Genomic DNA, 27,814 nt, shown 5'->3' with positions numbered 1-27,814 from the left:
CCAAGCCAGCCAGCACCTGTAACATGTGGCTCTGGGCCCACCAGAGCTATCTATCTTCCTGCTTTCTCTTCGCTCCTTGGAGACAGAGCCTGGAGAAGGCTGTAGCTAATTCATTTAAAAGCTCCAGATTACTCACTGCATTGTTCTTCATTTGCATGTTGTTGCTTAAATTAGTGCACGCCTGCGTGGAACAGAAGCGTTTCATTAGCACAGAGGATGGTGTTGCCTGAGCCGGTGTCCAGAGAACAGATTCTTCCACAACAACATCTTGTTAATCAGCTAATTAATCATGTAATGCAATAGAAACCCTGGGAGAGGAGACGTCATCCTGCCGGGGGGGGCTGGCTCCGAGTCAAGCCCCCTCCCCAGCAGCAGCTGTCCCTGGCAGGGAGCAGAGCTGTGTCCCTGCGTCCCACGGGAGCCCCAGAGCAGCTCTGCTATGGGGCAGGGTGAGGGGTGACACATGTCCCTGAGAGGGACAAATGTGTCTTGTGGGCTGTCCCCTACTGCATCCTGCTCAGGGATGGGCCGTCGCCACCTCTGAGCACACTGCAGTGCCCTTGGGGCTCCTTGCTGGCACACCGGGGCCTCTGCAGTCAAGATTTGGCACACACCAAGGTGCAGGGACGGGAGAAACCCTCCTGGGGGCAGTAGCATAAGAGGAATTTGGTGTTTATGCTAAAATGATTGGCAGTGAGATAATTAAGTGTGGAGGTTTAAGATGCCAAGGGACCACTCCAGCAGAAATCTAGTCAATTAAAAAAAAAACTGTCAGATTAATTTCCAGTCCCCTCAGCACTCTGATCTACACTTTCACTTACTGTTTCTAAAAAGTCTTTTTTTCTTTCTTTTAGTTGCTACCTGAAAGCTGTGTGCAAACCCGTGTATAGCAAATGTGCAGGGGAACATGGACTCAGGCTAGGGGCAAGGCAGGTGCTTCCATGCAGAAAGGAAAAAAGAAGAGTGCTTGTCCGTTGTTTCTCATCATATTTCTCCTTGATGGCGAACAAAGATTAAAAAAACATTCGTGCAGAGACATGAGCTGGGGTTTATGGTGCAAGTCATACTTCCTGCAGCACTTCGTTGTCTCTGCAGGCTCGGGCAGGTCCTGCTGCACCCGTTACTTGTAAACCACATTTTAAAAGTTCCCTTAAAAGGGCAGCAATGTGCATTTTTCTACTGAATGATAGAACTTGGGGTGTCAGGTGTGTGGATACTGAATGCTAGCGACACAAGGACCTCCACAGCTCTGCACAGAGCCCCAGGCTCGCAGGTGCCGGCCTTGCAGGCAGCTCCCAGCCTCCTCTCCTCTGCCTGGAGCCGTGTGGGCTCTCCGTGCCAGCCCAGCCACAAGGGATACTCAGCCACAGGCAAAATGGCCCTCAGCCTCCTCGCCCCCATCACCACCCTCCCGCCTACAACTCCCAGCGTGCCCCGCGCGGGGGGGCGGGTACCCGTTGTCCCGTCGCGCGTGTTCGTTCGCCCGGTGCTCGTTCGAACCGACCAATGGCGGCGGGGCGCCTCCGGCCGCAGCCAATGGCGAGTCGGGAGCGAGGAGTGGGGCGGACCAGCGGGTGGCGCGGCGGGCCAATGGGGAGGCGGGGCGGCAGGTATGAGCCGAAATGGCGGCGGGAGCGCCGGCAGACGGCGGGCGGGGCGGCCGCAGGTAGGAGCGGGCGGGGGGGGGCAGCGCGGCCGCTGGTTTTCGTTTTTATTCCGCCCGTTTTGTGTGTTTTTATTTTGTGGTCCCCGTTTTCTCTCGTCCTGAGGGAAGGGCGGGTGGTAGCTGGCACGGACGGGAGACGCGAGGTGGTGCCCGTGCCCGGTGCCACCGGAGGCGGTCGGAGCCGCTCGGTTGTCCGTCCGTCCGTCCGTCCGTCCGCCGGCCTGTCTGCAGCCTCTGCCCGGCTCCTCCTAACGGGGCGATAGCTGCGGCGTGACACGGCGCCTGGCCTCAAAAGGACAAACGTCCTTCTGCTAAAGGGAAGGCGGAGGGCAGAGCTCGTCGGCGCCTGTAAATGTCTAACGGGTTTAAAGGATACAGGTGTCTAGGCGCACATATAAGCGTCTAGGCCCACACATGTCAGTATCTAAAGCATCAAGAGGATGTGTCCGGTCTCTTTTCGGCAGCGCCCAGCGACATGATGAGAGGCGGCAGGCACAAACGGAAGCCCAGGAGGCTCCGGCTCCATATAAACCATACAACCGCTTCTTACTGGGAGGTGGCAGAGCACTGGGTTGCCCAGAGAGGTTTCTGGGGTCTCCTCCGGAGATTCCCAAAACCCGCCTGCATGCCGTCCTGCACAACGTGCTCCAGCTGATCCTGCTCGGCATGGCTAGATGGTCTTCAGAGGTCCCTTCCGACCTCGGCCCTTCTGTGAAATACATTTAAGGTTCAACGAGTACATTTAAGGTTCAGTGAGTACATCTAAGGTTCAATGCGGTGCTCGTGTCGCCCACCTGATGTGGCAGGGGTGGCGTGAGTGGGAAGGTTTCCAGCCCCGGGCCTGGAAGGCAGGGTGTCCTGGGAAAAGGCCTCTTGGTAGTGTCACAGAACAGCTGGACGACAACAGCTCACGTCGTAAATAGGCACTGAAAGGGGAGACAATTGCCATCTATGTCCTATTGCGAATAGGAATATGTTCGCTGTAAGCATGACCTAATGGTAAAAAGTCAAAGCGACTTGCTGAGAGTCACAGGAAAAACGGCTGGTTTGGCTGTTAAAGCCAAGGGCGAACACATGGCTGCTTTCATCCAAAGACAGCCTGGAGCAGGGACGAGCTTATTCAAACGTTCCCTTCCCCACAGCCCTCGCTAAAAGCGTTGAGGCTCAGAATTGCATTTAATCCCCCACTCTGCCCAGCCCTCATAGCCATACATCCCGACACAAGGCTGCATTGCCTTTGCAGTATTTTTGTATGTTTGCATGTAACACCCCCTCCTGTTCCCATCCAGGGCCTGGGATGGGCTTGGACAACGGGATCCTTGTTCTGCTGCACTTCAGTTGATTGTGTGTTTGTCTGAAGGGGGAGAGTGGCTTGCCCACATATCCCAAAGCAGCGTCTGGGTCTCCTTGCCAGCCTAGTCATCGCCTGGGCGCTGTGCGCGCATTCACATGCATATGGAAATGTCACTGGGCTTCACTAGCGCTGTTGAAAGGTGCCTGGGCGCTCGGTTCAGCCTGGATGCTGCGCTGGGGAAACCGAATCCCTTGTCCCAAAGGGCAACGGTCTGCAGCGTGTGGTGGTTTCACAAGAGGCACAGACAGACGGGAAGGAGACGGCAGGATGGGAACGGTGGCTTGTGCTTAGTGACTGCACTGAAGTCACGTTCCTCTTGGAAACACCGTCCCTCTAGGCTGGATTGTGGTGTAGAGCCTGGTCAGTGCTGAGGCCGTGGGCGCACACACGTCTGCTGGGTCCCAGCCCCTCCTCGCACTTCTCAGATCCAACGGGGCCCTTGCACATCTTCCCCCACGGCGCAGCAGCCTCGCACCCTGGCTCTTGGCCTTTCTCACCTCTGTGCTAGGTAACTGCCATAAGGCTATCTCGAGTTCCCTCGTGATTTTTTTTTTTTTCAGAAGCTGCAGATAGCGGGGAATGCAATAAGCTGCTTAAATAATTGCCTGCCAGATGGCTAACGAAAACTTTTAATATGTTTGCTTTTGGCCTATAAATCTCTAATAATTTGGAGTCCATCCAAAAACATCCTTTCTTCTCGAGCGGTAGCGTGGCAGCTCTGATTTTTCAGAGGCAGCGCGTTCTCAGGGGAGCCGGCATTAGTTTCCCTTTTTGTTTTAGCTGGAGTTCAGACAGGATGCTGAAACGCGGCGTTACGCCTTGGGGCTTCCACACGGGCATTCCTGCGGCCCCGTGAGCTGTCGAGGAGCGGGCTGCGCGCAACGTTCCAGCTTTTGACATCCTAGCCTGCCCCAAATCCCCCCTGGGAGGCCCCCGCTCTGCTCAGCTTGGTGAGTTGGTTAATTGGCGCGGCTCTGCTGCTGGCACCGCGTGCTGCGCCGCTCCGCGGCCGCCTCGCCTGCTTATCTGTGTGCCTCGGCAGCCCCGACCAGATGTCACCGGCTTACCGGAGGGCTGGCACGCGTCCAGGGGTGCCTTGTCGCTGTTCCAGCGTGTGAGAGTTTACACATCTGGAACGTGGGACCCACCTCTGCCCTGCTCCGTGGTGTCTGCGGGGGCTTTCTGGTGGGAAGGGATTTGATGCGCTCCCCTGTGCTGGACGTGGGAGGCAGCAGCCCTGGCAGATCCCCCGTGGTGCCAAGTGGTCTACGGAAAAACTCAGGTCTACGGTACGGTGTTCCCAAAGCAAATGGCGTGTTAGGAAAAGTAAACAACAAAAAAGATGCATCGCTGTGTCATGGTTATCGCTATACAGAGAAAACTACACCAGTTTCTGTTTATACAAACCCTTCCCACCTGAAGTGGGAGCTGTCAGTGGTCATGGGTGTTTTAAAGTGTTTCAAAGGAACTTAACCTTTTTTTTTTTAAAATAAATTTGTGCAATTTAAATGGTGGAGGCTTTAAAGGAACAATCAAGCTAATTTCAGCTCTTCCAAGGAGCAGCATCTGCAGTATATGTGGGTACGTACCGTGGCAGGGGGACCTACCTGGCTGGCGTTCACCCTTTGGTGACGGCACCCGCTGCCTGTGCCAGGCTGTCACCCAGCCCCAGGACTTTGTGACCTTCTCCAAGGCGGGTAGGATGCTTCTGGGCGATGGGAAGGGGCTGCAGGGCTTTCTCAGGCTGCCTGGCTGGCAGCTCCCGGCCTGGGCTCGCTCCCCACGTCCCATCGCCCTGCATGATGTGTCTCGGACCCGCTCCTTTGTGCGCAGCCCCACGCTGCCCCCGTGCACAAGCTGGGTTTTCTCTAAATGTCTGCAGTGTGACCTGATTATTTTCCCTGTCCTTCCTCGCCCTCCTTTTTAATAGTGTCTACAAAAAAGCTGCCGGAGTTCAGTTATCAGTCATGCTGACTGATCGTACTGCCTCTCCTCTTGGGATTCCTCCTCTTTTCTGTCCCTCCAGCATTCATTTCAGATTTAGCTATCAGCCCTCTGAAGACGGGGTATTGCCTTTGTTCTGTGTTTGTACAGCACGGAGCACAGCGGAGTCCCCAGCTGTGACTGAGGTTCCCAATGCCACAGTGATAAAAGTGAATGGAGCAGTAATGAGGAGAGGCAGCTGCTGCCATCTGAAAAGGTTCAGTTTTGGTGCTGCCTTCAGTGCAATCGTGATTGGATCTAAGGCTGCTCTTTTCGAGCTGCTTCCTGGAGGGGTTTACATTAAAATAAAGACATTTACAAACTTCGTACCGCATCGGAAGTCGTGAAGATCGGGGTTGTTATTTAGTTAAAGCTGTTAGACTACGTTAAGGCAGACACACCAACTTGCAAATCCTTCATGTAAAATCACAGAGCTCCTGGCGGGGTTTCGGTGTGTCTGCGGAGCCCTGGGCACACCGCGGGATCACCCGCTGGGATGGAGGCTGGGTGAGGAGCGCCGTGGTGAGCCTGCAGCTCCTCTGGGGTGCCTTTTAGTTTGTCTTCCCCTTTTAGTTTGTCTCCTTGTAGTACCAGAAGGCATCCGGGTGCTCTGGTGTTGTGCTGGCGGCTGATTGAAGTACTGCTTCGCCCCGCTCACAGTATTCCTGCGGACTTTCTGCAAAATACCGTAGAAGAATTCGCTGAGGTCAAACTTGGAGAAAATCACGCTGAAATGTCAATTTCCCGACGCTTCCCATGCACAGAGCTGTCCTGCTGCTGCAGTCTTGCTCGATGCTCGTAACACGTTGCACTCTCAGCTTGTTCCAAGGCACGCTCCCCCCCCCAGCCCTTTTATCTTCCCAGATAGGTCTGCCTGCCTCCAGGTTCGCATCACAGATGTGCAGCTGATGTTGCCGAGGCCTGCTTTGAGGCCTTTGCTGAGGCAGGATTTGAATTCATGGGCTGTAGCAGGGATCCGGATAGCCAATTTATCCGCCGTCCAAAAGATGGCCGAGTGTCGCATTAGTTCCAGGTTGTCCAGCACAGGCTGCAGTCGCATAATAGCAGCTTTGTTCCCCGCTTCCCTGCTGTTTAAATTGTATATTATTATCTGATTCCCATAGCCAAAAGGCTGATTCGCTCCGTGTTAGCTGTTCGGAGGTGAAGAAAGCAAAGCAACAATTAAAAAAGGCAGTGTTTTCCATTATGGCTCACTTGGATTAAGTCTAGAAACAGCGGTCAAGGCTTGGCACCCGCTGTGCTGCGCACTCTGTGCTCATCACAAAGGGACTTCGCCCTCATGGACCTTACGAGCACAACCCTAGGCAAAAATTGTGGCATGTTTTTCTTGACATTTCTCGGAGGAAAATCGGTCACCCCGGGAAGAGTTGCTGTGCTGAATCGGAGGGCTGAATGTGATCTTTGTTACGCTGCCCTGCAAGAATGTCAGCCTGAAGTACAAGCCTCAAAACACCCTTAACTGTGGAGTCACTTCTAATGTCCCTGCAGTCCGTTCCCATTAGAGCTCTTTTAAATCTTTTTCTTTTTTTTTTTTTTTTTTTTAATCTAGGAAATAATTTGTCTTCTCTTCCTTTTGTTCTTAAAACGATTTCACATAATTCCACTCCGGTTCTTTCATCTCGTCGCAGAATCTGGGCTGGCTCCTATCTGGCTCCGGAACACGGCCTTCAGACAGCCTCATTAATTGATTCCTTACTCCGGCACGGCGCGGGGAGCGATGCTCCTTCTCCCTCCCCGGGGAAACGTGAGCCTGAGCGCATCCATCCCGTCTCCCTTTGTGCTTAGCCAGGCGAAGAATCTCTCGCGTCTCGTGCTCCCTGGCAGCGGCTGCTTATCGCTCCGCGCTCGCTGCTCGGTGGTAGCCTGCCTGTTTCTCAGTCCAAAGGTTTTGTTATTATACAGGGAGATTTTCTTCCATTATCTGCCTTATTTTCAAAAGCTCTTTAATCCTGTTACTCCTCTGTGGTGAGACTCGTCCGCTGTGGTGTGACGGAGGTATTAGCTTTTTAGCGACAACGTCCGAGGCGCACAAAATGGCACTGGAGATGCTTTTGCCGCTGAATTAGGTACATCAGCAGCTTCCAGCTCTTCCCCAGCTAGGCAAACACGGCTAACGCCTTGCCCCAGAGGTACCCCTTCCCTCCCTTTCTTGGCTCGCGTTCTCTTTATGCTCTATTTCATGCTGCTTGAATCTGTTTCTGCCTTCACATGCACGGAGTTAGAACAATTAAAAAAAAACACAACTCCGTGAAAGCTGCTAAAACAGCAGGTCTCACCTGGCTGAATGCAAGCTTGCTTCCACACGAGCTAATTTGCCTGCTTGCAAAGCTCCTACCCACAGGTTCGATCACCAGGTTTTGCCACTTAAAACCTCATTTTTGTCCTCGTTTCCGAGACATTTCCCCGGATCGGCTCTAGTTACCTTAGGGATTAATTGATCCATCATGATTTTGACCTCCTGCACCATCCACTCCCCATGAAATGATGGGGCTGTCATGCCTGAAGGAAGAACGCCGGGTGTGACAGACAGCTTTCTTTGTGGCTTGGCCGGGATCACAGGCTTCGCTCCAGAAAGATGCGGGAATGGCAAGAATCTCGGCACAATATAGGGCCCATTTTTTTTAATCTGCTGTCTTAATCACAACCCTATTAGTACAAGGTTTTATTATTCATTGGGATTTGACTTTATTCATGGGATCAGGGAGGAAGCTATTTAGCCCTTTATTTTGCCTTTCGCCGTGTCGGAAAGCGATCTGAGCTCACAGCATATAAAAATACATCTCTAATTGCAAGCAAAGAAAAAAAATTAGCGAAAAACCTCCCTGAATAAATGTTTGTCTCCCCTTCGCTGCCGTTACATAAACTGAGTGTAGGCAGAGTACATCCATCTTCCTTTTTTAACGTGAAAACAGCAGATGGGGCACATGGCTCTCTCTGAAGGTTGTGGTGTGCGCAGCATCGAGGATTGGCAGGGTTATTGTGCGGGAAGCCAGTGGGGGCTTTATCCTTGCTCGGAAACGGGGGTGTGCTCCGCACTTCCATTTTGATTAGCGATACCGGTACAAAGGCAAATTTTCCGCGCGAGGAAGAGCCGCCAGTAAAGCGACCTTTCGGAATGAAGTGGCTGGTCGGAGTGCCACAATAAGGGCGCGCGAGGCTGGTCCCAGCTGCGGCGGGCGGAGTGGGAGTGGGAGAACGGCACGTGGTGGCACAGCCATTGTGGCACACGGCAAGGGACAGGGCCGTTCCCAGCTCGCAGACTACGCGTAGTCTTTGAAATGATCTAAAAGTGTCAAAGGCACGGCCTGAGAGCGTCTCGAGCAAGGCTCCTGGGCACGGGGTTGTGCGGTTAGGGGACTTCATTCTTGTCCTGCTGGTGCCGCGACACCGGTTGTGCTTGGATGCTGCTGGGGACGCGTTTGCCTGGCTTTCCTCATGGCAAACGCGGGGTGGGTTTGGGGCTGTTTTGTGGACCCCTCTTAGATACAGGTGGAGAGCACTTAATGCCACGCCGGTCCTGATTCAGAGCCCTGGTTTCCATGTAGGAGTTATTTGCCGTTAAACTCCAGCTACGCAGCCTTTGGCAAGAGACATGAATCAATTTGTCCAGCTTTTCTTTTCTGTTTTGTCTCTGCGTGAAGGCTGATGCCCAGTGTGTGCCAAGGGGGCCTTTCAGCCCCAATAATGCGCCCTTGTGTCTCGTAGCATGCGTGGGATTTGCATAGGCTGTGCTGGGACAGGCAGGTTTCTTTTGTTGCTGCAGACAAGGAGCAAGTTCTTTCCCCTGTCTCTGCTTCCTAATGCCTCTCCAAAAGCTCTCAGCACTCATGTAAGAAATTTACTTTTCTCTATTTCTTTTTCTCGCATTAAATGTCGCTAAACTTCGTGCAGCTCGACCACCGGCTGTGCAGAGGAGCCCCGTCAGTCAGTTCTAGCTGACGAAATTGTTTAATTTCCTTTCTCCGAATCTAGGTGTCTGATTGTCGGAGGGCGCAGATCATCCGTGCTGCTCGATGTAACCGCTGCAGAGTATTTGCATATCTTCTCTGTGGGGAAACAAAACTGCGAGCGGGTGAATACCAGCGCACGGATCGTTGCCGGCGGGGTCACTGGGCCTAGACACTCGCTGTTAACCCTTCTCAGGGGCTGCAGCGCCACGGGAGGAGGTGTCGAGGGGCTCAGGGCCGGCACTGCTCGTGTGTCGTAGCCCTGTGCGATGAAATGCGAGTATGATCGGATTGATCGCCGGCCGCTTCTTGGCAGCGGGGATCGGGCTGTTGCCTTTTCGGTCTCGATTTATTGCGTCGAACAAAGTGCTGAAAAACGCGCTGGGAGGTACTCGGGAAAATGTGGCCCCCAGTTGGAGTCGGCAGCATGCTCCCGAGGCCGCTCCGAGCAGTGCAGCTGGGAACCTTTCGGAGCTCTCAGAAATTTTGGCTGGCCTGGCAGCCTGCCGTGCGGTCTGCCTCGCAGACCTTCCTCCTCTCCGTCCTCCTGAAGGAGCCTCAGACATCCACGGGGAGCAGTGAGAAGGGGAGAGGGATTTGTGGGGATTCTCACGGTGCAAGTGTTGCTGGGCGCCTGGTGTCCTGTGATTTCAGCCAGTTTCTTTCTCCCTGCGGAGCCAGAGCCCGGCTTTTCTTCTCTTATTCCGATCACGCACCCTGGGAATTGCACCGAGATGGTCTTTTGGGTCAAATTTACGCAGATAGCCGTTCTGCTCAGGTGTGGAAGCGAGCACGGCCGCCCGGCTGCGGTCAGAGCTCCGTGCCGCGGGCTCCATCCATCCCCAGCAGGGGCAGGGTGCTGTGCCTGCCGGGGGAGCACGCTTGGCACGGGGAGACCTCGGGTGGCATGGGGCTGGTGGGGCTGGGAACGTCAGCGAGTGAAAGCAGGCAGTGTGTGCGAGCCGGGCGGTGGGCAGCCTCCTCCCAGCACACCGACTCGCGGGGACAGGGCAGCGCTTTGCAGCAATGTATGGCATCGTGGCAGGAGCTTGTGACTGGGGATTAACGACATGAGCCCTCACTTTTGAGTAAAAGAGGGAGAGGAGAAGCAAGGGAGGCGCTAGCCTCTGGGCCTGACTTCAGAAGTGTGCGAGCCTTTGAGACAGTGGTGGGAAGATGGTAATGAAAGACCTAGAGGTAGACGGAAATCGGGCTAAGTTCAGCGTGAGCATGGTGAAGAGTGCTGATTAAACCGGGATCTCTTTGATAACTTTATTTTTAGACATGGGAAATGTGATTTGCCTAACCTCTGCTAGGGCTAAGTACCTGTTACAGATAACCCTCAGTAGGGCAGTGTCTCGGATGCATCCCTTTTCTCACGCCACGTGAAAAGCTTTCAAGCTGGAGAAGGTGGGTGTCAGTAGAGAATTGGGAGGTCAGAGAAAAAACAGCCTGAGGAAGAGGCAAGAGAGACTTGGAGCTCCTGGAGTGAGTTCAGTGAAGGGCTGCTAAAACGGTTAAGGGACGGGAGCATCCCCCGTGGGAAAGGGCTGAGGGAGCTGGCCCTGCTCAGCCTGGAGAAGAGGAGGCTCGGGGGGACTGATCAATGTGTATCTGAACGGAGGGTGTCACCTTGTTGGCAGCTTGTCACCTGGGTCCCTAGCGATGCTATGAGCCAGTGCTGTGGCAAAATCATGGTCCTAAAAACAGAGTCCCAGGGCATGGCGACTTCCTATTTGTCGGTAGAAAGGTAGTGACGTTGGAACAGCAATGGGAACTGCTGAGTGTGAGCTGGCCATGAAAGTATTTAGATTGGGATTTAGACTTTCAGGCCACTGGGAGTGAATTTCTGGGAGGAAAGGAGACAGAACCAAACTTATTTATGACCGGGAGTGGTAAGTTGATGTAAAATGTTGTATGTCATTGCTGCCTGAGCTAGGAGGACGTGGATGCAGTGACAGTTTCTTTGGTTGGGCGTTGTCGTGTGCTGCATATTTTACCATCACACCGTGGAGTGCTAGGCATGGGCTGCGTTGTGCAAACAGGCCAGAAATGTTTTTTTTCCAAAGGGAAACGTAAGCGCACGGTGCTGAACACTCACCAAAGACAGACAGCGCCGTCGGTATAGACTGGTAGCTCCTGTGTCAGCAGATGCCTCCTCTGGGGCAGACCAGCTGGCTGTAAAAGTGATGAGGAGTTGCCTTATTTTTTTTCTCCTTCTCTTTTATTTTCTAGTGATGCCATCTGCAATCTTGTCATTTGCAATGACTCCTCCCTCCGCAGCCAGCCCATCATCTTCAATCCCGACTTCTTCGTGGAAAAGCTGCGCCATGAAAAACCAGAGGTGTTCACAGAGCTGGTTGTCAGCAACATTACCAGGCTCATCGACCTGCCTGGGGCAGAGCTGGCCCAGCTGATGGGAGAGGAAGACCCAAAACTGCCTGGGGCAAACAGCACAGCTTCTGGATTCTTTCGTTCCTTGATGTCTTTGAAACGCAAAGGTGAGTATGGCATGACGTCTGGTGCCTACCTTCAGGGTGTTGCTGACAGTCATCCTCTGTCACCCGTAGTTTACATACCTTCCAGCATAGACCTGTTCTTCTGAGCTCGTGTTGAATGCCTGATACCGTTGGTGGTGATCTCGGGGGATTCCAGCACAAACCACAGAGACGTGGCTGTGTGCATGCTCCAGGTCTGGATAGCGCAGAGCTGGAGAGGTGTGTCTGAACAAACTGCAGGTTCTTCCAGTGCATGCCAAGGTGGCTTTGTCTCTGCATGCAGCATGCTTGACTTTGTCTGTGGCAGTCCATGCTCTGTTTTCCTTAGCTCGTTAGCTTTCTTCATAAGTGATGGAGTATTAATAAAGGTTGAGAACATCAAGTTCTGTGAAGAACGGTAATGCCCAGGTTTTCCAGGCCACTGACTTCACTTGGTGCTTGCTGTCTCCTTCAGTTGCTGTAAAAGCTGTCTTGAAGGTCTTTTCTGTTCAGCTCAAATCTATAAAACAGGTAAGAGCCTCTCCAAGTGCCAGTGCAGCTCTGATCCACGTCCCAGTCCCAGCGGTCAGTGGCAAAGCTCTGCTGCCTGGCTCTGCTCAAGCCCAGGTTCAGCCTTGGGAGATCATGCTTCTGAGGCAAGCACTCAGCTCCAGTTTTCTTCTGGAGTCACAAAACAGTAGCCTCAGCCCCCTCCTCAGAAGTCTGAGCTTCGCCTTTGAGCAGCACAGCTGTGTTTGGATCCTCTCCTGTTCGCTGGCTCGCATTACTGCTTGGTTTTGTTACATCTTACAGGCCATTCTAGGTGTATATGTGCCTTCTCCCACCTCCACCCACACTCCGAGGGGATGCTGGTTCTCCTTGTAAGTTCAGTGAAACCTCTCTCATCTAGACAAACTACCTCCATCTGGGCACCTCTCACATCCTTCTGTCTGCCATGGTTTACTAGCTAGACCAGCTGCCTGCTGGCAGAGAAGCTGTGGGTAGCTGCCTTCAAATGCTGGCAGCCTGGGGTTGGACATTTCTAATTCCTTTGAGCAGTTCCTCTATCGTGAGCACCTCTGAGAAGGGAGGTTCCAGTGTGTCTGAGTATGGCCGCTTTTTTTCTTTTTTTTTTGTCCTTTGTATAGTTTCTCTAAGTGTTTGCTTCTACCAAACCTGTGCCTCCATCTTGTTTTATAAGGACAAGCCCTGCAGCTCCAGTGCTCAGGCTGAATTTTCTGGTGCTGACGTCTGCCCTGTACCCATTGGGAGCACTCACCCTGGGCTGGACAGCACTGCAGGGGAAAATCAAGTATTGTAAATCAAGTACTTTAGCATACTTAGGCGAGAATTAGTGAGCATGGCCATGATTTACCTTGCTGCTCCATAATAACAGGTCTTCACGCTGCCCCCAAACTGCGGTTAGACTGTGCTCGTACCTGTGTCGCTCCTGCCTCTGTGCCAGACACCTGACGTTCAGACACTTGTTATTTGGCAAACAGGAGCAAGCGAGTACCTGAGTTGAGAGGGTTTTCTTAGTGCATAAGAAAACTTCCCTGTTCTTGTCAAAACCTTCTAGCAGGGGTTTGTGAGCCTTCTCTAGCTTTTTTTTAATTATCTGTACTCTGCTGGAGCACTGCTGTTGCCGACTTTCAGACCTGACACCTCCTGCTCGCCCTCTCCCCCCAAGAGCTGTGCCTTTCCCCACTCAGACCATTCCCTGGCCATGTGTCACTGCAGCTACAGCTAGCAGATGTTTCCAGGTCTGCTGGCTGTGCTCCCGGGCTGCAATGGCAGTGTCTCCCTCCATTGACAGGCACTGTCTGTGAACTCCTTGACCAAACTCGGAGAAAAAGGGAGTTTGTGCCTACGGAGAAAATCAATTTCGTGTACTGTGTGTTTCATCTTTGAGCTATCATTTGTTTTCCTTTGTGTTATAGACCAGCTAGAACAAACAGGTTTTATTTCTTCAAAGCCAGAGGCCAAGGACCATACTGCTCAGAGCTGATCAAACTGCAAATACGACTTCTTTGGGCATCAGGAAACTCAATCTCATGCTGCTGCTTAGTTTCAGAAGCAGTCGTGCCGTAACATCTAAGCCTTTGTAACTCAGCATCCATTCTCCAGACGCTTCTTTCAAGTTTCTTTGAGAATCAAATTCTCATTCAGATATCAGCTTCTGACTTCAAAAGTAAATCGAATCTGTCAGGCATGTCTCAAGAAGATGTATTTTCCTCTCCTCTTCCTGGCCACTATTGATTCTATCTGTTGAATGTCTAATGAGTTTAGTTTTCTTCAAGGACAAGAACCTTTTGCCAACTGTTCTCTCCCTCTGCACTCAAGCCTTTCAAATCTTACGTGTGGATCAAGAGGTCACATTTTCCTTTCTCCTGGAAGACTGGAGCTTGTGCTTTATCAGAGGGAGGTCAGAAAGTTCTTGATTTAACGGGAGGCTGGAGTTCCTGGTGACTTACCATGTATTTCAGAAGTCCTGGAAGAAAGTGGAACATTCTTTAGGCAGAATAAATTTAGTCGTACAGGAAGGCTGCTCGAGAAGTGCACAGTGTTAACCAGGTCTTTCTCACATGCTGTGAACATCAACACCACAGAACAGTAAGATCTGTAGTACAGCAGACCAAAGGCTAGTCAAATCACAATGTGCTATGAGGAAAAAAAAAAAAAACAAGGCAAAGCTGGTGGGGGGAGAACTTCTGTCAGGCCAGCCAACGCACTGCTCGGATAGCTTGCCTATCAGTTGCAACTACAAGTAGGAAAATTCTCAGCCACAGAAAGCTGGGGTGCAAACGCCCAGCCAGCCCTCGGAAGTGGCCAGTGCTGCCAGTCTGGCCGTGGAGGAGGGAGGAACATTCTTTTCTTTAATCTGCAGGCTCTTTGAAGCCGAAGTGTGAGGGCAGGACAAACCAGCTGCGTACCTGGGTCAAGTTCTCAGTGCCAGTCAGCACGTGCGGTGTGTTCTGTGCAGCTCTTTGGCTGCCTGCAGCCAAAGCCGTTGTGCAGGGGAGGGAAGGAGTGGTGCACAGGGCTGTGGTTGCTCCTGGTGAAGCCTGTAGGAGTTACCTCAGCTTTCAGAGGGACTGAGCGTGCTGGCTGTTTCCACCATCTGGTGGAAAAAGCCTTTCACCAGCAAGACTCCATTTGTTAGAAAAAACTGTCCTGCTTGATAAACACTCACCTGGGAGTCCCCCTCTGGACAGAACAGTTTTCTGCACTAGTTCAAGTACTTTTCACTTAAACATGCTTCTCATCTAATGCTTCCTCCCATGCAAGTCTCCTTCCTTTCAGCTCAGTTGCTTTTCTCTTCCTTTGGGGCTGGAGCCTGCCACTACTGGAGTTGTGGAGCTGATCTGTGCCAGCTCATGCCTGATCTGTACCCGCTCCAGCAAACCTGGGGAGTAAGAGAAGCTGTTGGTGCTCCTTATGGAGCAGGGCCCAGCTCATTGCTTTGCTACTCTCCTTTTTTTCTAGTTCTTCCTTGCTCATCCCTCTGATACTTTGCACTTTACTTGGGGCAGCTGATAATGAAAAGATTCACCAGATTTAGGAATTCTGGGGATTCCCCATCCCTGTCAAGGAGGCCAGCATGAGCCCTCTGGATCATGCCTGCTCTCCCCACTAGTGCCTGTTCCCCTCTCCCGTAGTCTCATAGTTCTCTGCTCCGCTCCATGACAAGTCACAGTGAGGATTCAGCTGGACTTTGCTTCCCAGGTGTGGAGTGTGCCAATGCATCAGGCACCTGGGCAGTCCAGGCTGTCACACCTACACTTCCCACGCTGCTGCTTCCATAGGGTCCAGGCTTGCGGATGATATGCCCTTTAAAACTGAAGCATCTGTTCTGGTGTTGTTTTCTTTTCAGGAGCTAGAGAATGTTTGCCTTAGCTGATAAAAACTGTAATTAAGCTGAGGTAAGAAGCAGGATGATGAAGCTCTTGTAAGTACAGCACGGTGAGATGAAGTGACTTATTTGGGAGTGCTTGTGAAATAACATCTGGGGGGGGGGTCCTTGTGACCTTCACCCTTAGTATTTTGGGGCAGTGGTCTTTGCATGCTGAGATCCTGTTCTGTGGGGACCAACCATCTGTGACTGCTGTGCTCTGTGCTGCTTGAACATCTTATCTTTTCTTCCGCAGAGAAAGGGGTGGTGTTCGGCTCACCGCTGACAGAAGAAGGCATCGCGCAGGTCTCCCAGTTAATTGAGTATCTGCACAAAAGTAAGTGCTTCTTTCTCGCTCTCTTCCTATCTCAAGGGGTATCTGGCCCACCTCAGGTCTCTGGTGCTGGCAGGGTGGAAAGCTCCGAGTTCTCCAGCAGCAGGAGTTGTGGGCAGGACTAGATGGCTGTTCCCCAGAATTGCCTAGCAAATAAGCTGATTTATTTCACCTTCTGCATGTACTCTTTTTGCTTATGGGAGTCAGCCTGAAGTCGTGGCTCTTAATGCAGATCACCGAGGTTTGCTGTCAAGCTCTGGAAAGAGAACTGGTATAGTAAGAAGATGGAAATCAGTCTCTGAATAACTGGTAGCTTTTTTTGCTCCCCTCTGTTGAACAGATCTACGAGCAGAAGGTCTGTTTCGGGTGCCAGGCAACAGCATCAGGCAACAGATGCTAAAGGATGCTCTGAACAGTGGTACAGATATCGACCTGGACTCTGGGGAATTTCATTCCAACGATGTGGCCACCCTGCTTAAGATGTTCCTGGGTGAATTACCAGAGCCCCTGCTGACACACAAGCACTTCCATGCCCACCTCAAAATTGCAGGTGAGTGACCAACAGAAGAGTGATGAGCAGAGGGGATGGAGCCAGCCTGCTAGGAAACTGGTAGTGATCAAGAGCTGCATGCTAGGCTGTGGGAGATCCTGAAATGCAAACCCTAAGAAGGAATCTTCCTGCCATCTCCACCTAATGGTGGAAAGACTGGAGCTGAACACCCTAAGGAATCAGACCAGGCCTGCCTAGCCCAGTCTTCTCTCTCCAGCATAAGATGCCTTCGAGAGAAGAGCCTGCATGGGTTACCTGGGTCTCCATCTATTTAAAGCCTGGGGTCTCCTGAACTGAGGAGTACTTACAAACCACTATTACTTAATGGTTAATATAACTTAATAACTGAGCATGTACTTAATGACCGTTGCTGAACTACCTTGATTTTGGGTGGTTGTATGTGGACCCAGGAGCTGGACTCAATGATCCTTGTGGTCCTTTCCAAATCAGGATATTCTGTGATTCTACTTTACGTGAACAACCTCCATCTTGCCTTCAACCCACCAAAACTCTTAGCGACTGTGTTGTTCTGTGGGAGATTGAGACGTCAGGTGGGGGGTTTGGGAGCTGGGGAGGGATACAAAGGGCGAAGGGCTGTGCAGGAGTTCAAAGGAGATCCGCATGTGAAGAGGGAAGGGTAACTGGTTGCAACAAGCCTGCTGTCGGAGGGGGAATTGCATGTCCTTCATGTTCAGCCCTGTGATTTGGCAGACTTGACGCTGTTTGATGAGAAGGGAAATAAGACCAGCACTCCGGACAAAGAGCGCCAAATTGAAGCCCTCCAGCTGCTCTTCTTGATCCTTCCTGCACCCAACCGCAGCTTACTCAAACTGCTGCTGGATTTGCTCTACCAGACCGCCAAGAAGCAGGACAAGAACAAGATGTCTGCCCACAATCTTGCCCTCATGTTCGCGCCCCATATCCTGTGGCCCAGAAATGTGAGCAGTGCCTCGGTATCTGTTGGTGGGATCTTGCAAGGTAGAAAGCAGAGGCTTGTCAGGCCTACAGGGGAGGAACCAAGACGGGCAGGTTGTGCTGATACAATCAGTGGTGTGAGGGTTGGAGGCTGGGATGGTGAGGTGGTGCTGTCTGGCAGGACTCGGTCCTAGTGTTCAGTCCAGACCCACCGTAGGTTTCATTTTGCAATTGTTGCTCTGTATTTTTTTCAGTAAAACTTAAAGCACATCACAAACCTGCTTTTACGAGTCACAGCTCTGCACAAACCTTGCAGATGTCTCTCTGCAAGGTTGCTTGTGCTGTGGGTGAACTGTGTGGCCCCAGAATTGTCTGGGTGGCCAAGGTCTTGGGTCAGCATTCATCTCAGAGCAGTGTTGGCTCTCTGAGCTCTGCTCACTGGTGTGTTCTGAGCCCTGCCTGCCCACCTCCTGCTGAGACATCGTCTGTGTCTGTACCCCAGAATCAACAGGGGCAGCAGCAGAGACAGTTCCTACTTTCCTTCTAACAGCTGTGCCTTTGTGTCCCCTTGCCAGGTGACAGCAAATGACCTGCAAGAGAATATCACAAAGCTAAACAATGGAGTGACCTTCATGATCAAACACTCACAGAAACTCTTCAAGGTAAGTGTGCTTTGGGGTCTTGCTCTCCATGCACCTTCTGCATGAGACGGAATGGCCCTTACCCCTGCCACCTGGGATCTGTCTGGGTATATTCTGGGTGCTCTCTTCTGAAGTGAGAGCAGGATTCCTGCAAGAAGCTGTTCCTTCAGTGAGAGGAAGCCTTAGCTGGGCGTGCAGCCCAGGAGAAGGCAGCCAGCTCAGAGGTGGCCTTTGTGCCTTGGCAGGTCAGGAGCACGGTGCAGTGTAATACCACCCTCTGCTGGACACCCAGCACCTGCTTCTTGCCTGGGAAGCCTGTCTCCTTGGGGCAGTTGGTGGCCAGGCTCCCTTTGAAGAGGGGAGGGAAACTGAAGGGGCTTGTCCTGGATGAGTGCTGCCAAGAGCTGCATCCCTAATACAAAGGGTCATTTCGTTGTGGACTTCTCTGCGAGTGGCAGTCAACCTGTTGCTGTTATAGGCACAGTCTGCAGTCTTGGGCATCTCTGTCTAGCTCAGAGTGGGATGCTGTGGTAGGACAGGAACGTGGGGCTGTCTGGGGGTTTCTCCAAGGAAATGTTGGAAATGTTTCTGCAACAGTCTTTTGACTTCCTGGTCACTGTAGGCATCTACCCTCTGCAAAGAGACTTCCCATAGAAAGCTTTCTTTCTGCCCTCTTTGTCCAGCTCAGAGCTGGGGGAACTGCTTGGACAAAGCTTCTGTAGAACCCAGCTCTTATTCTGTTTTCCTCTTGTGTTGGCTGCATGTATCAAAGGGAAACTGAGCAGGGACTCCACGGAGGATATGAAAACCCATTGCCTTGTTTGCCCTAAGCAGCAGAGTGGTTGCAGAGCAGCTCTTTGTGGGGCTGCCTTTGCCCCAGGGCCCAGCACACTAAACATACATATGGTATTTTCTCTGCTCGTGGTCACAGGCCCCAGCGTACATCCGGGAGTGTGCCAGGCTGCACTACCTGGGATCCAGAGCCCACACGTCGAAGGTAAGGCCAGCAGCTGTGGTGCCTGCCCTGCATGAAAGGGCAAAGGCTGTGGTGCTACGAAGGGGTCTTTGTGAGTGAAAGAGACTGAAAACAAACCAAGTCGTGAAAGAGGATCTGTTAGAGAACAGGACTGAGGGAACCATATGGTGTGGCAGTGCAGGCAACTGCATTAGGGAAATTGGGCAGAGTTGGAGCATCTGTTAATCAAAAGCGCGGGGAAAGCTACCAGCACCTCTTTAGCAGCAAACCTGCTCCCCGTGCCCAGTACATGCAGCACCTGCTCCTTCACGGGGTTCTGCCTTCCAGACAGATGCATCTGCTGCCATGGCCAGGCTGCTTGGTAGAGGGGCTGGGATAAAGGCTACCTGCTGCCACTGGGACGAGGTTTGGCTGCGCCTCTCCAGCAAATGCTTCTCTCCCTCGTAGGTGCAGGAGAGGGAAAAGGTGTCACAAGGAGCTGCACTGACTCTTCTCAGGCCTGGAAGGGCTTCTGCAGCTGGCATCTAGGAAGGGAGGGAAGAAGCAATGGGGTCACCTTTGTATTGCTGTCACCTCTTCCTGGCACGGGGCCTGCTGGTGCAGTGCTGCTGCAGAGGGGTAGGGAAAACACAGCCCTGTGCATTCACTGGGGTGAGGCAGCTCACGAGACTCTCCCCAGCCTGACTCAGATGGGTGGCTCACTTGGATTAAAGCATGGCAAGCGACTGCTGTCTCCTCTTTCCCAGGATGACCTGGATTTGCTCACATCTCCTGGCTCCAAGGAGCTGCAGCCCCTCAAGTCTCAGAAGCGAAGCCGACTGGACTCCTGCCATCAGGAGGAGACCCAGCAGCGCACGGAGGCGGCTCTGAGGGAGCTCTTTCGCCATGTCCACAATATGCCTGACTCTGCAAAGAAGAAAAAGCTCATTCGGCAGGTAGCATGGGGAGGAAAGATCTCTTTGGGGTGTGCTTGTCAGCACAATTCTGTGTGTAGGGCTGAAAGTAGGGCCTGCTTGAGAGCTGCTCCTAGTCCTGGGCAGGCTGGGGAGATGGGACTCCGGGCTGTGTAAGAGGCAGTATGACCGGTACGAAGGCAGGGGAGGAGGAAGACTATCCTGGATGTGGCTGACAGTGGAGCTTCCTGCACCGCGTTGTGCTGTGAGCTGTATTTTGAGCCAGGGATGGGCCAGCCAGCAGTTCCCCAGTCCTGATCATGGCCTTAATGAGCTTCCTGCCTTGGGAAGGGAAAAGTTCCTTCCTCTCTTGCTTGCAGAGAGAGGGACAAACTGGTTTCAGGTGAGCATTCCCAGCCAACCTGCTGCTCCACAGAGACTGGGTGACATGGCCAGCTCCTGTCCTGGCTGCTAGCCTCCAGCTTCTTTTTGCTTCAACAGCTAACCTGGTAGCGAGCATAAAGCAGCCTTGCACCCAGGCTCCTTGTAGTCCTGTGTGGGAGGTGTAACCTTCCTTTTTCTTCTCCCAGCACCTATGAACTGCTCCTCCATTTTGGGGTGTGGAAAAGCCAGGCAGAGGTTTAGCCAGAGGGCAGCATGCAGCAGCAAGGGGCTGGTTTAACTGACAGTAACCGTGCTAACATACTGCCCTCGTGTTTCCTCCTAGTTTAATAAGCATCCTTCAGCTCTCACTCCTGGCTCCGAAGCAGCCACACCCCCAGCACCACGACGTACCCGCTCGCGCTCCTTCAGCGGCCTCATTAAGGTAAAGGCAGCCTCTGAGCCCTGCTTTCTGCTGTGAGTTTCTGATGTTGCTCTCTGCTTTTGCCTTGCCCTGGCTTGAATGATGCCCTCAAAGGTAGGGACTGTTCAAAGTATTGGCTGCTAGAGAACACGGATCCACTGGGGACAGAAAAGGCAGCATGGTGAGAATAAGCCTTGCTAGTATAAAGCTTAATCACCTAAGAGGTGCTCTGCTGAAACGCTTGGCGGTAGGAACTGTGCATCTTTCTGAGAGTTTGGTTGCTTTCTGAGACGAGATGAGGACCGACAGGGAGCTGGTCATGTAGTCTAGCTTGTTAGCATAGGTGTGAGCACACTGTAGGCTGCCCTGCAGCAGCATGTACCTGCTTCTGACAAACTGGGCTCCTGGCCAGCTCTTCTGTCAGCTCCCAAACTCTCTAGGATCAGGCAGGCTCAGCCTGGTGGCATGGTGTTTCAAGTGGTTCTGCTTTGCAGTCTTTGTTCCAGCCTGGCTTCCTGTTTTCTTTCCCAGCATCCAGCTGCCTATCAGCAATGTATCCTGCTCCTTCCCTTTCTTTTCCTCTCTGCACTCTAAGCACTAGCCAATGGCCCTCTCTTCTTACGGCAGCGGAAGGTTTTGGGAACCCCAGTTATTGTGGAGAGGAAGAGCAGGGACACCACACCGGAGCCCAAACGAGCCAGCAAAGAGAACATCCACCTGGTAAGAGCTGCTCCCGGCACTGCTCAAGTTGTGGAAGGGAGTTTGGATGCAACTTGGGCACCCATCTGACTGATCCTGGGGGGCTGCTCACTGTTCTCTGTTCAAGACAAGGTTTCCAAGTTTCTTCAATGTGATCAGATAAGGCCTTAGGAAGCTGCTGTGAGGAGAGCAGTGCAGGGCTAATGAGGGCACCACCGGGGCATGGGTGGCAGCTCTGGGCCTCCAGTCCAGGGCTGTCCCTCTGGGTTTATCTGCACTCCTGCTCTGGGACATTGCCTTATGCCCACTTACTCCTCACATCCTCCCTCACAAGTTGCACACAGCCTGCTGCCTGTGCGTAGGGCTGTCCCCTGGGCCAGACAAGCCAAGAGTAGATTTGGGTGGCAGCTGCTCTCTGGTGGTACAGGTAGCTCCCAGAGAATGCTGTGGATGCCACTTCATTTCCTCTCTCTGCTCCTATTCCCCTATCTCGTCCAGTTACAGAAATGTGGATCTCCAGCTCACATGTCCCAAGCAAAACTGAAATCTTTGGAGGGCCGGAAAGAGGTGAGGGAGACAAATGCACACGTTTTCCCTGTGAGGAAAGAACCTGGCCTGCTGGGCTGTCCTCCTGAGGGGGATAATAGCGTGTCCCCTTCTTCCTGCATGGTGTTCTGTGTCTCAGGCATTCAGTTGCTGTAATTCTTTGCTCCAGGACTCCTGTAGGCGCATGCGAGCCCACCTGCTTTCCAAGGACTCCTCGTCCCTCTGAATGGCTTCGCACCGACGCACGGGTGGGGAGTGCCCGGCCTCGCAAGCTGTGAATACTGTGCTGCACTGAGCGGGGAGCCTGCAGCCCTTACCAACACTCCAGCGCCTGTGAAACCGGACCTTGGCAAAGATTGCAGGGACTTGTTTCGTTCTGTACATAAATTATATTTCGTTCTACTATGGGGCAAACCACTATCTAACCAAAACCTGTGCAGCATGTCTGACCTACCGGCTCTGGGAAGAGCTGCTTACAAGGGGAGCCCTGTGCGTTGTGGGGCCCTGTTTTACTCCCAGCTTTCTCTGCAATGTTGCTAGACTGTATTCTTTGCTCTTTCTGCTCTGGGTGTTTAACACATCGGCTTGGTTTTGCTTCCTTCCCTCTGTTAGCAGTGTGAGCGGTGCACTCCAACCTTTACCCGCATCCTGACAGTTAACCGTGCCTCTTTGGAGCCATGCCCTCTGTGCTTCCTGGGATCTCTGCTTCCTGCGGGGTCCCTCTGGCCTTGTCCCTGCAGGGCTGGAGCACACAAATGGTACCGAGCACAGGAGGGGCCTGGTGGAAGAGGAGAGGCTCTGGGTGCCATCACTTCAGGTGGGGCCTGGGGAAAGCCCCTTTCTCATCGCTCTTTCAGATTGGGCTGGAGGCAGCCCTTGCTCACTGCCTTCGTGTTTCTGCAGTGCCACGCTGCTGCTCGCCCTGCCCGGTGAGCAAGAAGTGGCTCTGCTTCGTGTTCCCCAGGGAGGCTAAGAGGAGCAGGGCTTATTCCTGGGGGCAGGAGGCTGGCAGAAGCTGTCAGGGGCAGGGCAGCCCAGCCTCTGGATGCTGGGGTGGCTGTGGCAGGCAGTCCGGTGGCTGTCTGCACAGCATAGCTGCAGCGTGAGAGGTGTGGGAGGGCTCCAGCCGTTTGTGATCTGCTGCAAATGGTGCCAAAGGCTTTGGCTCGAGACATTTGGATGGCTGGTCAGGTGCCCGGCTGATTAGTCATTAAGTGGGGAGAAAGGGCTGGAGCCAGGTTGGGCTTTTTGCCCTGAGCTGCAGAAATGAGATGAAACCATCTAGATTCAGGGTAACCCCCCCATCGCAGCTGGCCAGTGTCAGCTGTGGTGTTAAGCTGGAGTGCTCCAGTAAGCCAATCCTGCCAAGTACCTGTCTGCAAGCTCTCTGGGAGGAGACACACAGGGTCACTGCTGTGAAATAAAGATTTAATCAGTCAGGGAACCATCTAAATGCTTCTCAGCCCTTCGTGGTGAAGCAAATAATCTTTGGAATCCAATTATAATTGTCTTCTAATCTTTAAGAACCAGCAGCCGGCAGGAGTTAGAGCTCTGTCCTTGACAGCTCTCCCAGACAACTGGTGGCAGGAGGTGTGAATATCGGGATGCGAGCAGGGAGTTCAGTCTGACTGGCTAGAGCTGTCAGAAGGGGCTGTTGGAGCCCTGAGCAGCTTAGCTGGAGTTATTCATGGGTTTGTACTCGGATTTTTATTTGTTTTGAAGAGCTACAAAGCCACGTGCCTCATGCTGCAATGTCCAGAGGGATGTTCCTGGTGTTTTATCGGGGGTGCCTGCCCCCAGCCTGACCCCGGAGTGGAGGAGCTGCCTTGAAAACATAGGGGTTAGTGGGACCGTAGATGTGGGAGTTGTGAGTTGCTGGTGTTAGGAGCCTCTGTCACAGCAAAGAAAGAGCTCTGGTTCCTCAGGGACTGGGCAGGCGAGGATGCTGTCAGGAAAGGCAGAGGCTGTTTGCTATGGTAGCCGTATGTGCTGTTCGGATGCGTCTGTAATCATTCCCTCCAGAGGCTTAGGCTGTCTTTGTGCTCCTCTCCGAAGGGCATGGTGTGTTTGGCTAAGCCAAAGCCCTGCTCCTGCGGCCCCCAGCAGAGCTCTGTTAGCAGAGACTGTAAAGGCAATCGTGGGGTGAAGCTTTTGTTCATCCCATCCCTCCTCTCCCCCTTGCCCCTGGCATACTTGGGCGTATTTGTGTCTGTGTGGACGTTGGCTTGGCAAGGCAATCTAGCCCCTCGTGCTAAATACACTGCTCCTGTACAGACGAGAGGGAAGTAGCTCACCTCTCGTGTCGCCCCTTACTGTTAGCTCCAGCTCAGAGACTGCTGGCTTCTGGCACAGCTGAGACTTGCTTAGCCCTAAGAAAAAGTATCGTTGGTGCACCAGCCAAGCCTTCTGCCTGTCTTGGATGCCTTCCCTTGCAAAGGGGTGGGCGCAGTCTCCAGACAGGGCGGTCCCCAGGGAGGCTCAGAACTGAAGGTCCTGGGGTCGGTGCCCTGCCTTTAGCCCGTGCTGAGCATGGCGGTGGCTGGCAGGGCCCTGGCCTCGAGGACCCTTGGTTGTAGCAGCCCCACTGCTCACACTGCTTCACAACCAGGGGGGTTTAGTCGTGTCTGGGATGTGCCTCATTTGTCTGCCCTGTGCCATGCTGCCTCACAAGGATGCTTCCTCCCAGAGCAGCCACTAACTGTTCCCAGAGTCTATCATTTCCGAAGTATTTTTAATCTTTGTTCTTATTTATATATGCTGTGTACGTACCGTTTCAGACTGCTGCCTTTCAGTGTGTTCATGTGAAAACCCCATATTAAATGCTTTTATTTTTAATGGTTTTGTTGAGTGACTTAAGCAGTTTCACTGGGACCGTGAGGACCTGGCGGTGCATCCGCCTTCAAAAGGAAGGAAATGTCTGCTCAGAAACCCCAGTGCTGCTGTCCCCGGAGTGCAGAGACGCCGCCCGCCTGCAGCTCTGTCCTCCCATGGCACTGGTGTTTGTTCCCCACGCGGGATCTGAGCACGATGCAGGGTGCCCGGGCAGACTGTCCTCCCCGGAGGTTGAAAGATGGGCCTCTTCCTTTCCTGTCTTCCCCCCTGCTGTCATCCAGGGTGATGGGAAATCAGGTTTACAAAGAGCACTTTATATAAATAATGGATCAAATGAATACATTTTTCTCTGTAGAACCCTTCCTTTCTTGGCTGCTGAGGGAGGATGGTTTCTGCTTGCATTTTTGCTTCCTTAATAATGGTGTCTCAGATTTTTATGCAGATTATTTCTCTGTGAAGTTCTTCCACATTCGAAATGCCCTGGGCTTGCCCGCCGTGGCTCAGACACTCATTAACATCCTCGCCATGCAAGTGAAAATGAAGCAGGAGAAGCGAGCGGCGCGGTACGTTTGAAAGCAGCGCTGCCTTCCTGCAGGGTGAGCTTCGAGCGTGCTCTCCTCTGGGGCTGCGCTTGGGTGGCAAGGGACTGGCGTGTCCCATCTCCCCGCAGCCTGGGGAGCAGCAGCGAGTGGACTTCTCCGCACTGGGAAGCGGGCCTGGGAGTCTGGAGAGACAGTTCTGGCTTTGAAAGTGTTGAACAAAGGGATGCAAAAACTCACAGGAGCTATTTTGAATATTGCAAATCCAAATATCGCCTCCCTGATAGCACCGAGGCAGCTGTGATTCAAAGCGACAGCTTCAGCCTGCTTACATAATTTTGAAAATGAATAGTTTTCAGTCCCTGAAACCACAACCCAAGCACTTGGCTGCAGTCTTTGGGACCAAACACTGGGTGAAGGTACATCCTTGGAAGGGGATCTTTCAGCTTTCAGGGTGTTTGGTTTGGCCTGTCACTACTCCTGCACAGCAGTGACATTACAAAGCAAACAAGCAGCACTCATCCTTCGTTTCATTAAACAGTTTTTATCTTAAAGTGCACTGCCCAGACTTGCAAATAAGTTCTGCAGACTGTCACTGCTATCTAAATCAATTTTTGCAAGTTGTCTTGATTTTTTTTTTTCTTTTTTAAACTGTTCTGCCCTGGTTCAGAGATGAAATAAGGTATTTTCTCTCTTAAATTATCATGTGTGGCTGGGAGCTGTCATGCTGCTGCTGTATCTCACTGCCTAGGGCAACGATGTAGACAAAAAACACAAGCACTGCTAGCGATAGATGTTGGCACCAGCCAGACCAGTTATCAGGCTTCACAATCTCATTGGCTTGGATTAACTAATATTTTTTCATGGAGTGAATAAATTACCATGTTTAGTTCTGTTTGCTCATCTCCCCTGTGAGGGCTCCGTGCTGGAGCTCATAAATCGTGTAGGCGAGTAGATGTGGGATCTCTGGACCAGCTCTTGGGCCCAATCCTGCACAGGTCTGGGATGTGGGGGTGTCCTGGGGTGCATCTCCTCCAGCCCTGCTCTGCTGTGCCTCGCCAGGGCTGTTTGCAGCAGAGCAAGAGGGGGCTGGCAGGACAGACCCCTGTACTCCTCACCCTCTTGGGGCTGGCGTGGACCCTGTGGCCTTGGGGACCTGCTCTCCTCCCTGCCTGCATCTGGGGGACAGGCAGGGAGCGACCTGGGGCTAAGAATAAAGCACACAAGAACGTGGAGGGCAGGGAGAAGGGAGGGAGCAGCGCTCAGGGTGCTGGGAGGGATGCACCCTAAGGACACAGCTCTGCAGGTAGCCTCTAGTGCGGTCCTCCAGCCCCCATGACAGCCCTGCACTCATCTGCAGCTGAGCAGAGCTGCCACAAGACAGGCTACAAACCCTTTCCCTCTGCTTTTCAAGTGATTGCTGGCTACTGGCATCCTCTTGTCATCCGTCTTCAGGGCCAGAGCCAGACACCCAGTCCCTTGGGCTCACACCTCTGGGTCTGCAACTCCTTTTTGCAGCAGCTGCTCCCTGAAGTGCCTCCTCCACCGGGTGCGTATCAGCAAGGCGCAGAGGCTGCCTGCGACTGCGGCAGCACAACGAGCCCGCGCGGGCACGCAGCTTATTGATTGCAGCCCAGCGTGGGCCCAGCCGCCAGCTAGCCATAAATATGGAGCAGAGGGAAGCTCGTCTGCACCCAGGGTGTCTTCATTAATAAGATCAGGACAGAGCTGCTGCCTCCCTCATCCATCAGGCTGAGACACTCGTTATTTTCAGGTTAGATGGTTTCCCAGCTCAGGGGTGTCAGTGCGAAGGGGGATTGTGATAAAGCAGAAGGGATTGGCGAGAACAAGCCTTATTCCTCCAAAAACAAAGCTGAGCGTCTCTGCTTACCCTGTGGCCGGGGTCATCAGCTGAAAACCCACCTGCTCCTATGGGGAGGCAGGGTTTTATGGTGGAGGCATTGCAGTTTATGGCACCGCGGAGAAATATGCTGGATGCGCTTGGCAAAAGCAAATAGAAAGTTACTCTATTAAGCAGTAAATTATCCCTCCAACGCCTCTTCATTGAGGGGGGTTAGCGGATGGCTCCAGGCAGAGCGAGCAGGGCAGAGCGCGTGTGTATGCACTGCACGGATGTGGAACGATCGCTACATCTGGGGACCCCGAGCCCCCGGTCCCACGCTGCACGAACAATAGTGCTTCCATGTGCGAGGCGCCTCGCAAGCACCTCCTCGCGTGTGGTTTATTCAAACCAGCTTGCGCCGTGCCGCACGGCTCCCAGGCTGCTGGTGTGTCCAGCCGCGCTGGGAACAAGCATTTCCCCAGCTGCGTCTGGGCTGCTCGGCGCGAATGTTTTCCTTGTGGGCTAGAAGTGGTTTCGGGAAGCCGGGGTGCGGGGCTCGTCCCCCTCCCGCAGTCAGCGGGGCCGTCCTCGCGGAGCGATGCTGGCGGTGTTTGCAGGGTGGTGCTGGCGCAGGTTGGTGCTGGCAGCGTTCGCAGGGCAACGCTGGCAGGGTTTGCAGGGCAAGGCTGGCAGCGCTCGCAGGGCGACGTTGGCAGTGTCTCGGGGGCGATGCTGGCCACATTCGCAGGGCGACGCTGGTGGTGTCTGCCAGGGAGCTGGGTCTTATCCCTGGAGAGTCACCAGAAGGAGTGCCTCCTCAGCACGTCCCAGCCCTGCCCGACACTGCTGCTAACCAGGCGAGATTTGCTGTGAGCCCAGCGGCCCCCGGCTGCCCGCCCCA

General features: G+C 53.1%; 1 protein-coding gene across 1 annotated transcript; it reads left to right on the top strand.

Annotated features, from left to right (window-relative positions):
- Window positions 1-1,580: 1,580 nt before the first annotated feature.
- ARHGAP19 (Rho GTPase activating protein 19) lies at window positions 1,581-24,534 on the top strand. The gene is made up of 12 exons (XM_035543147.2): window positions 1,581-1,666; window positions 11,207-11,472; window positions 15,597-15,677; window positions 16,015-16,224; window positions 16,936-17,162; window positions 17,715-17,801; window positions 18,712-18,777; window positions 19,503-19,691; window positions 20,377-20,475; window positions 21,082-21,174; window positions 21,652-21,720; window positions 21,869-24,534. Exons 1-12 carry the CDS (start codon window positions 1,623-1,625, stop codon window positions 21,923-21,925), a joined length of 1,488 nt encoding a protein of 495 aa, XP_035399040.1. The 5' UTR covers window positions 1,581-1,622; the 3' UTR covers window positions 21,926-24,534.
- Window positions 24,535-27,814: the final 3,280 nt, after the last annotated feature.

This window comes from Cygnus atratus, chromosome 7, assembly GCF_013377495.2.
Source record: "Cygnus atratus isolate AKBS03 ecotype Queensland, Australia chromosome 7, CAtr_DNAZoo_HiC_assembly, whole genome shotgun sequence".
NCBI lineage: Eukaryota > Metazoa > Chordata > Aves > Anseriformes > Anatidae > Cygnus > Cygnus atratus.
This window is presented reverse-complemented; position numbering and strand designations above follow the sequence as displayed.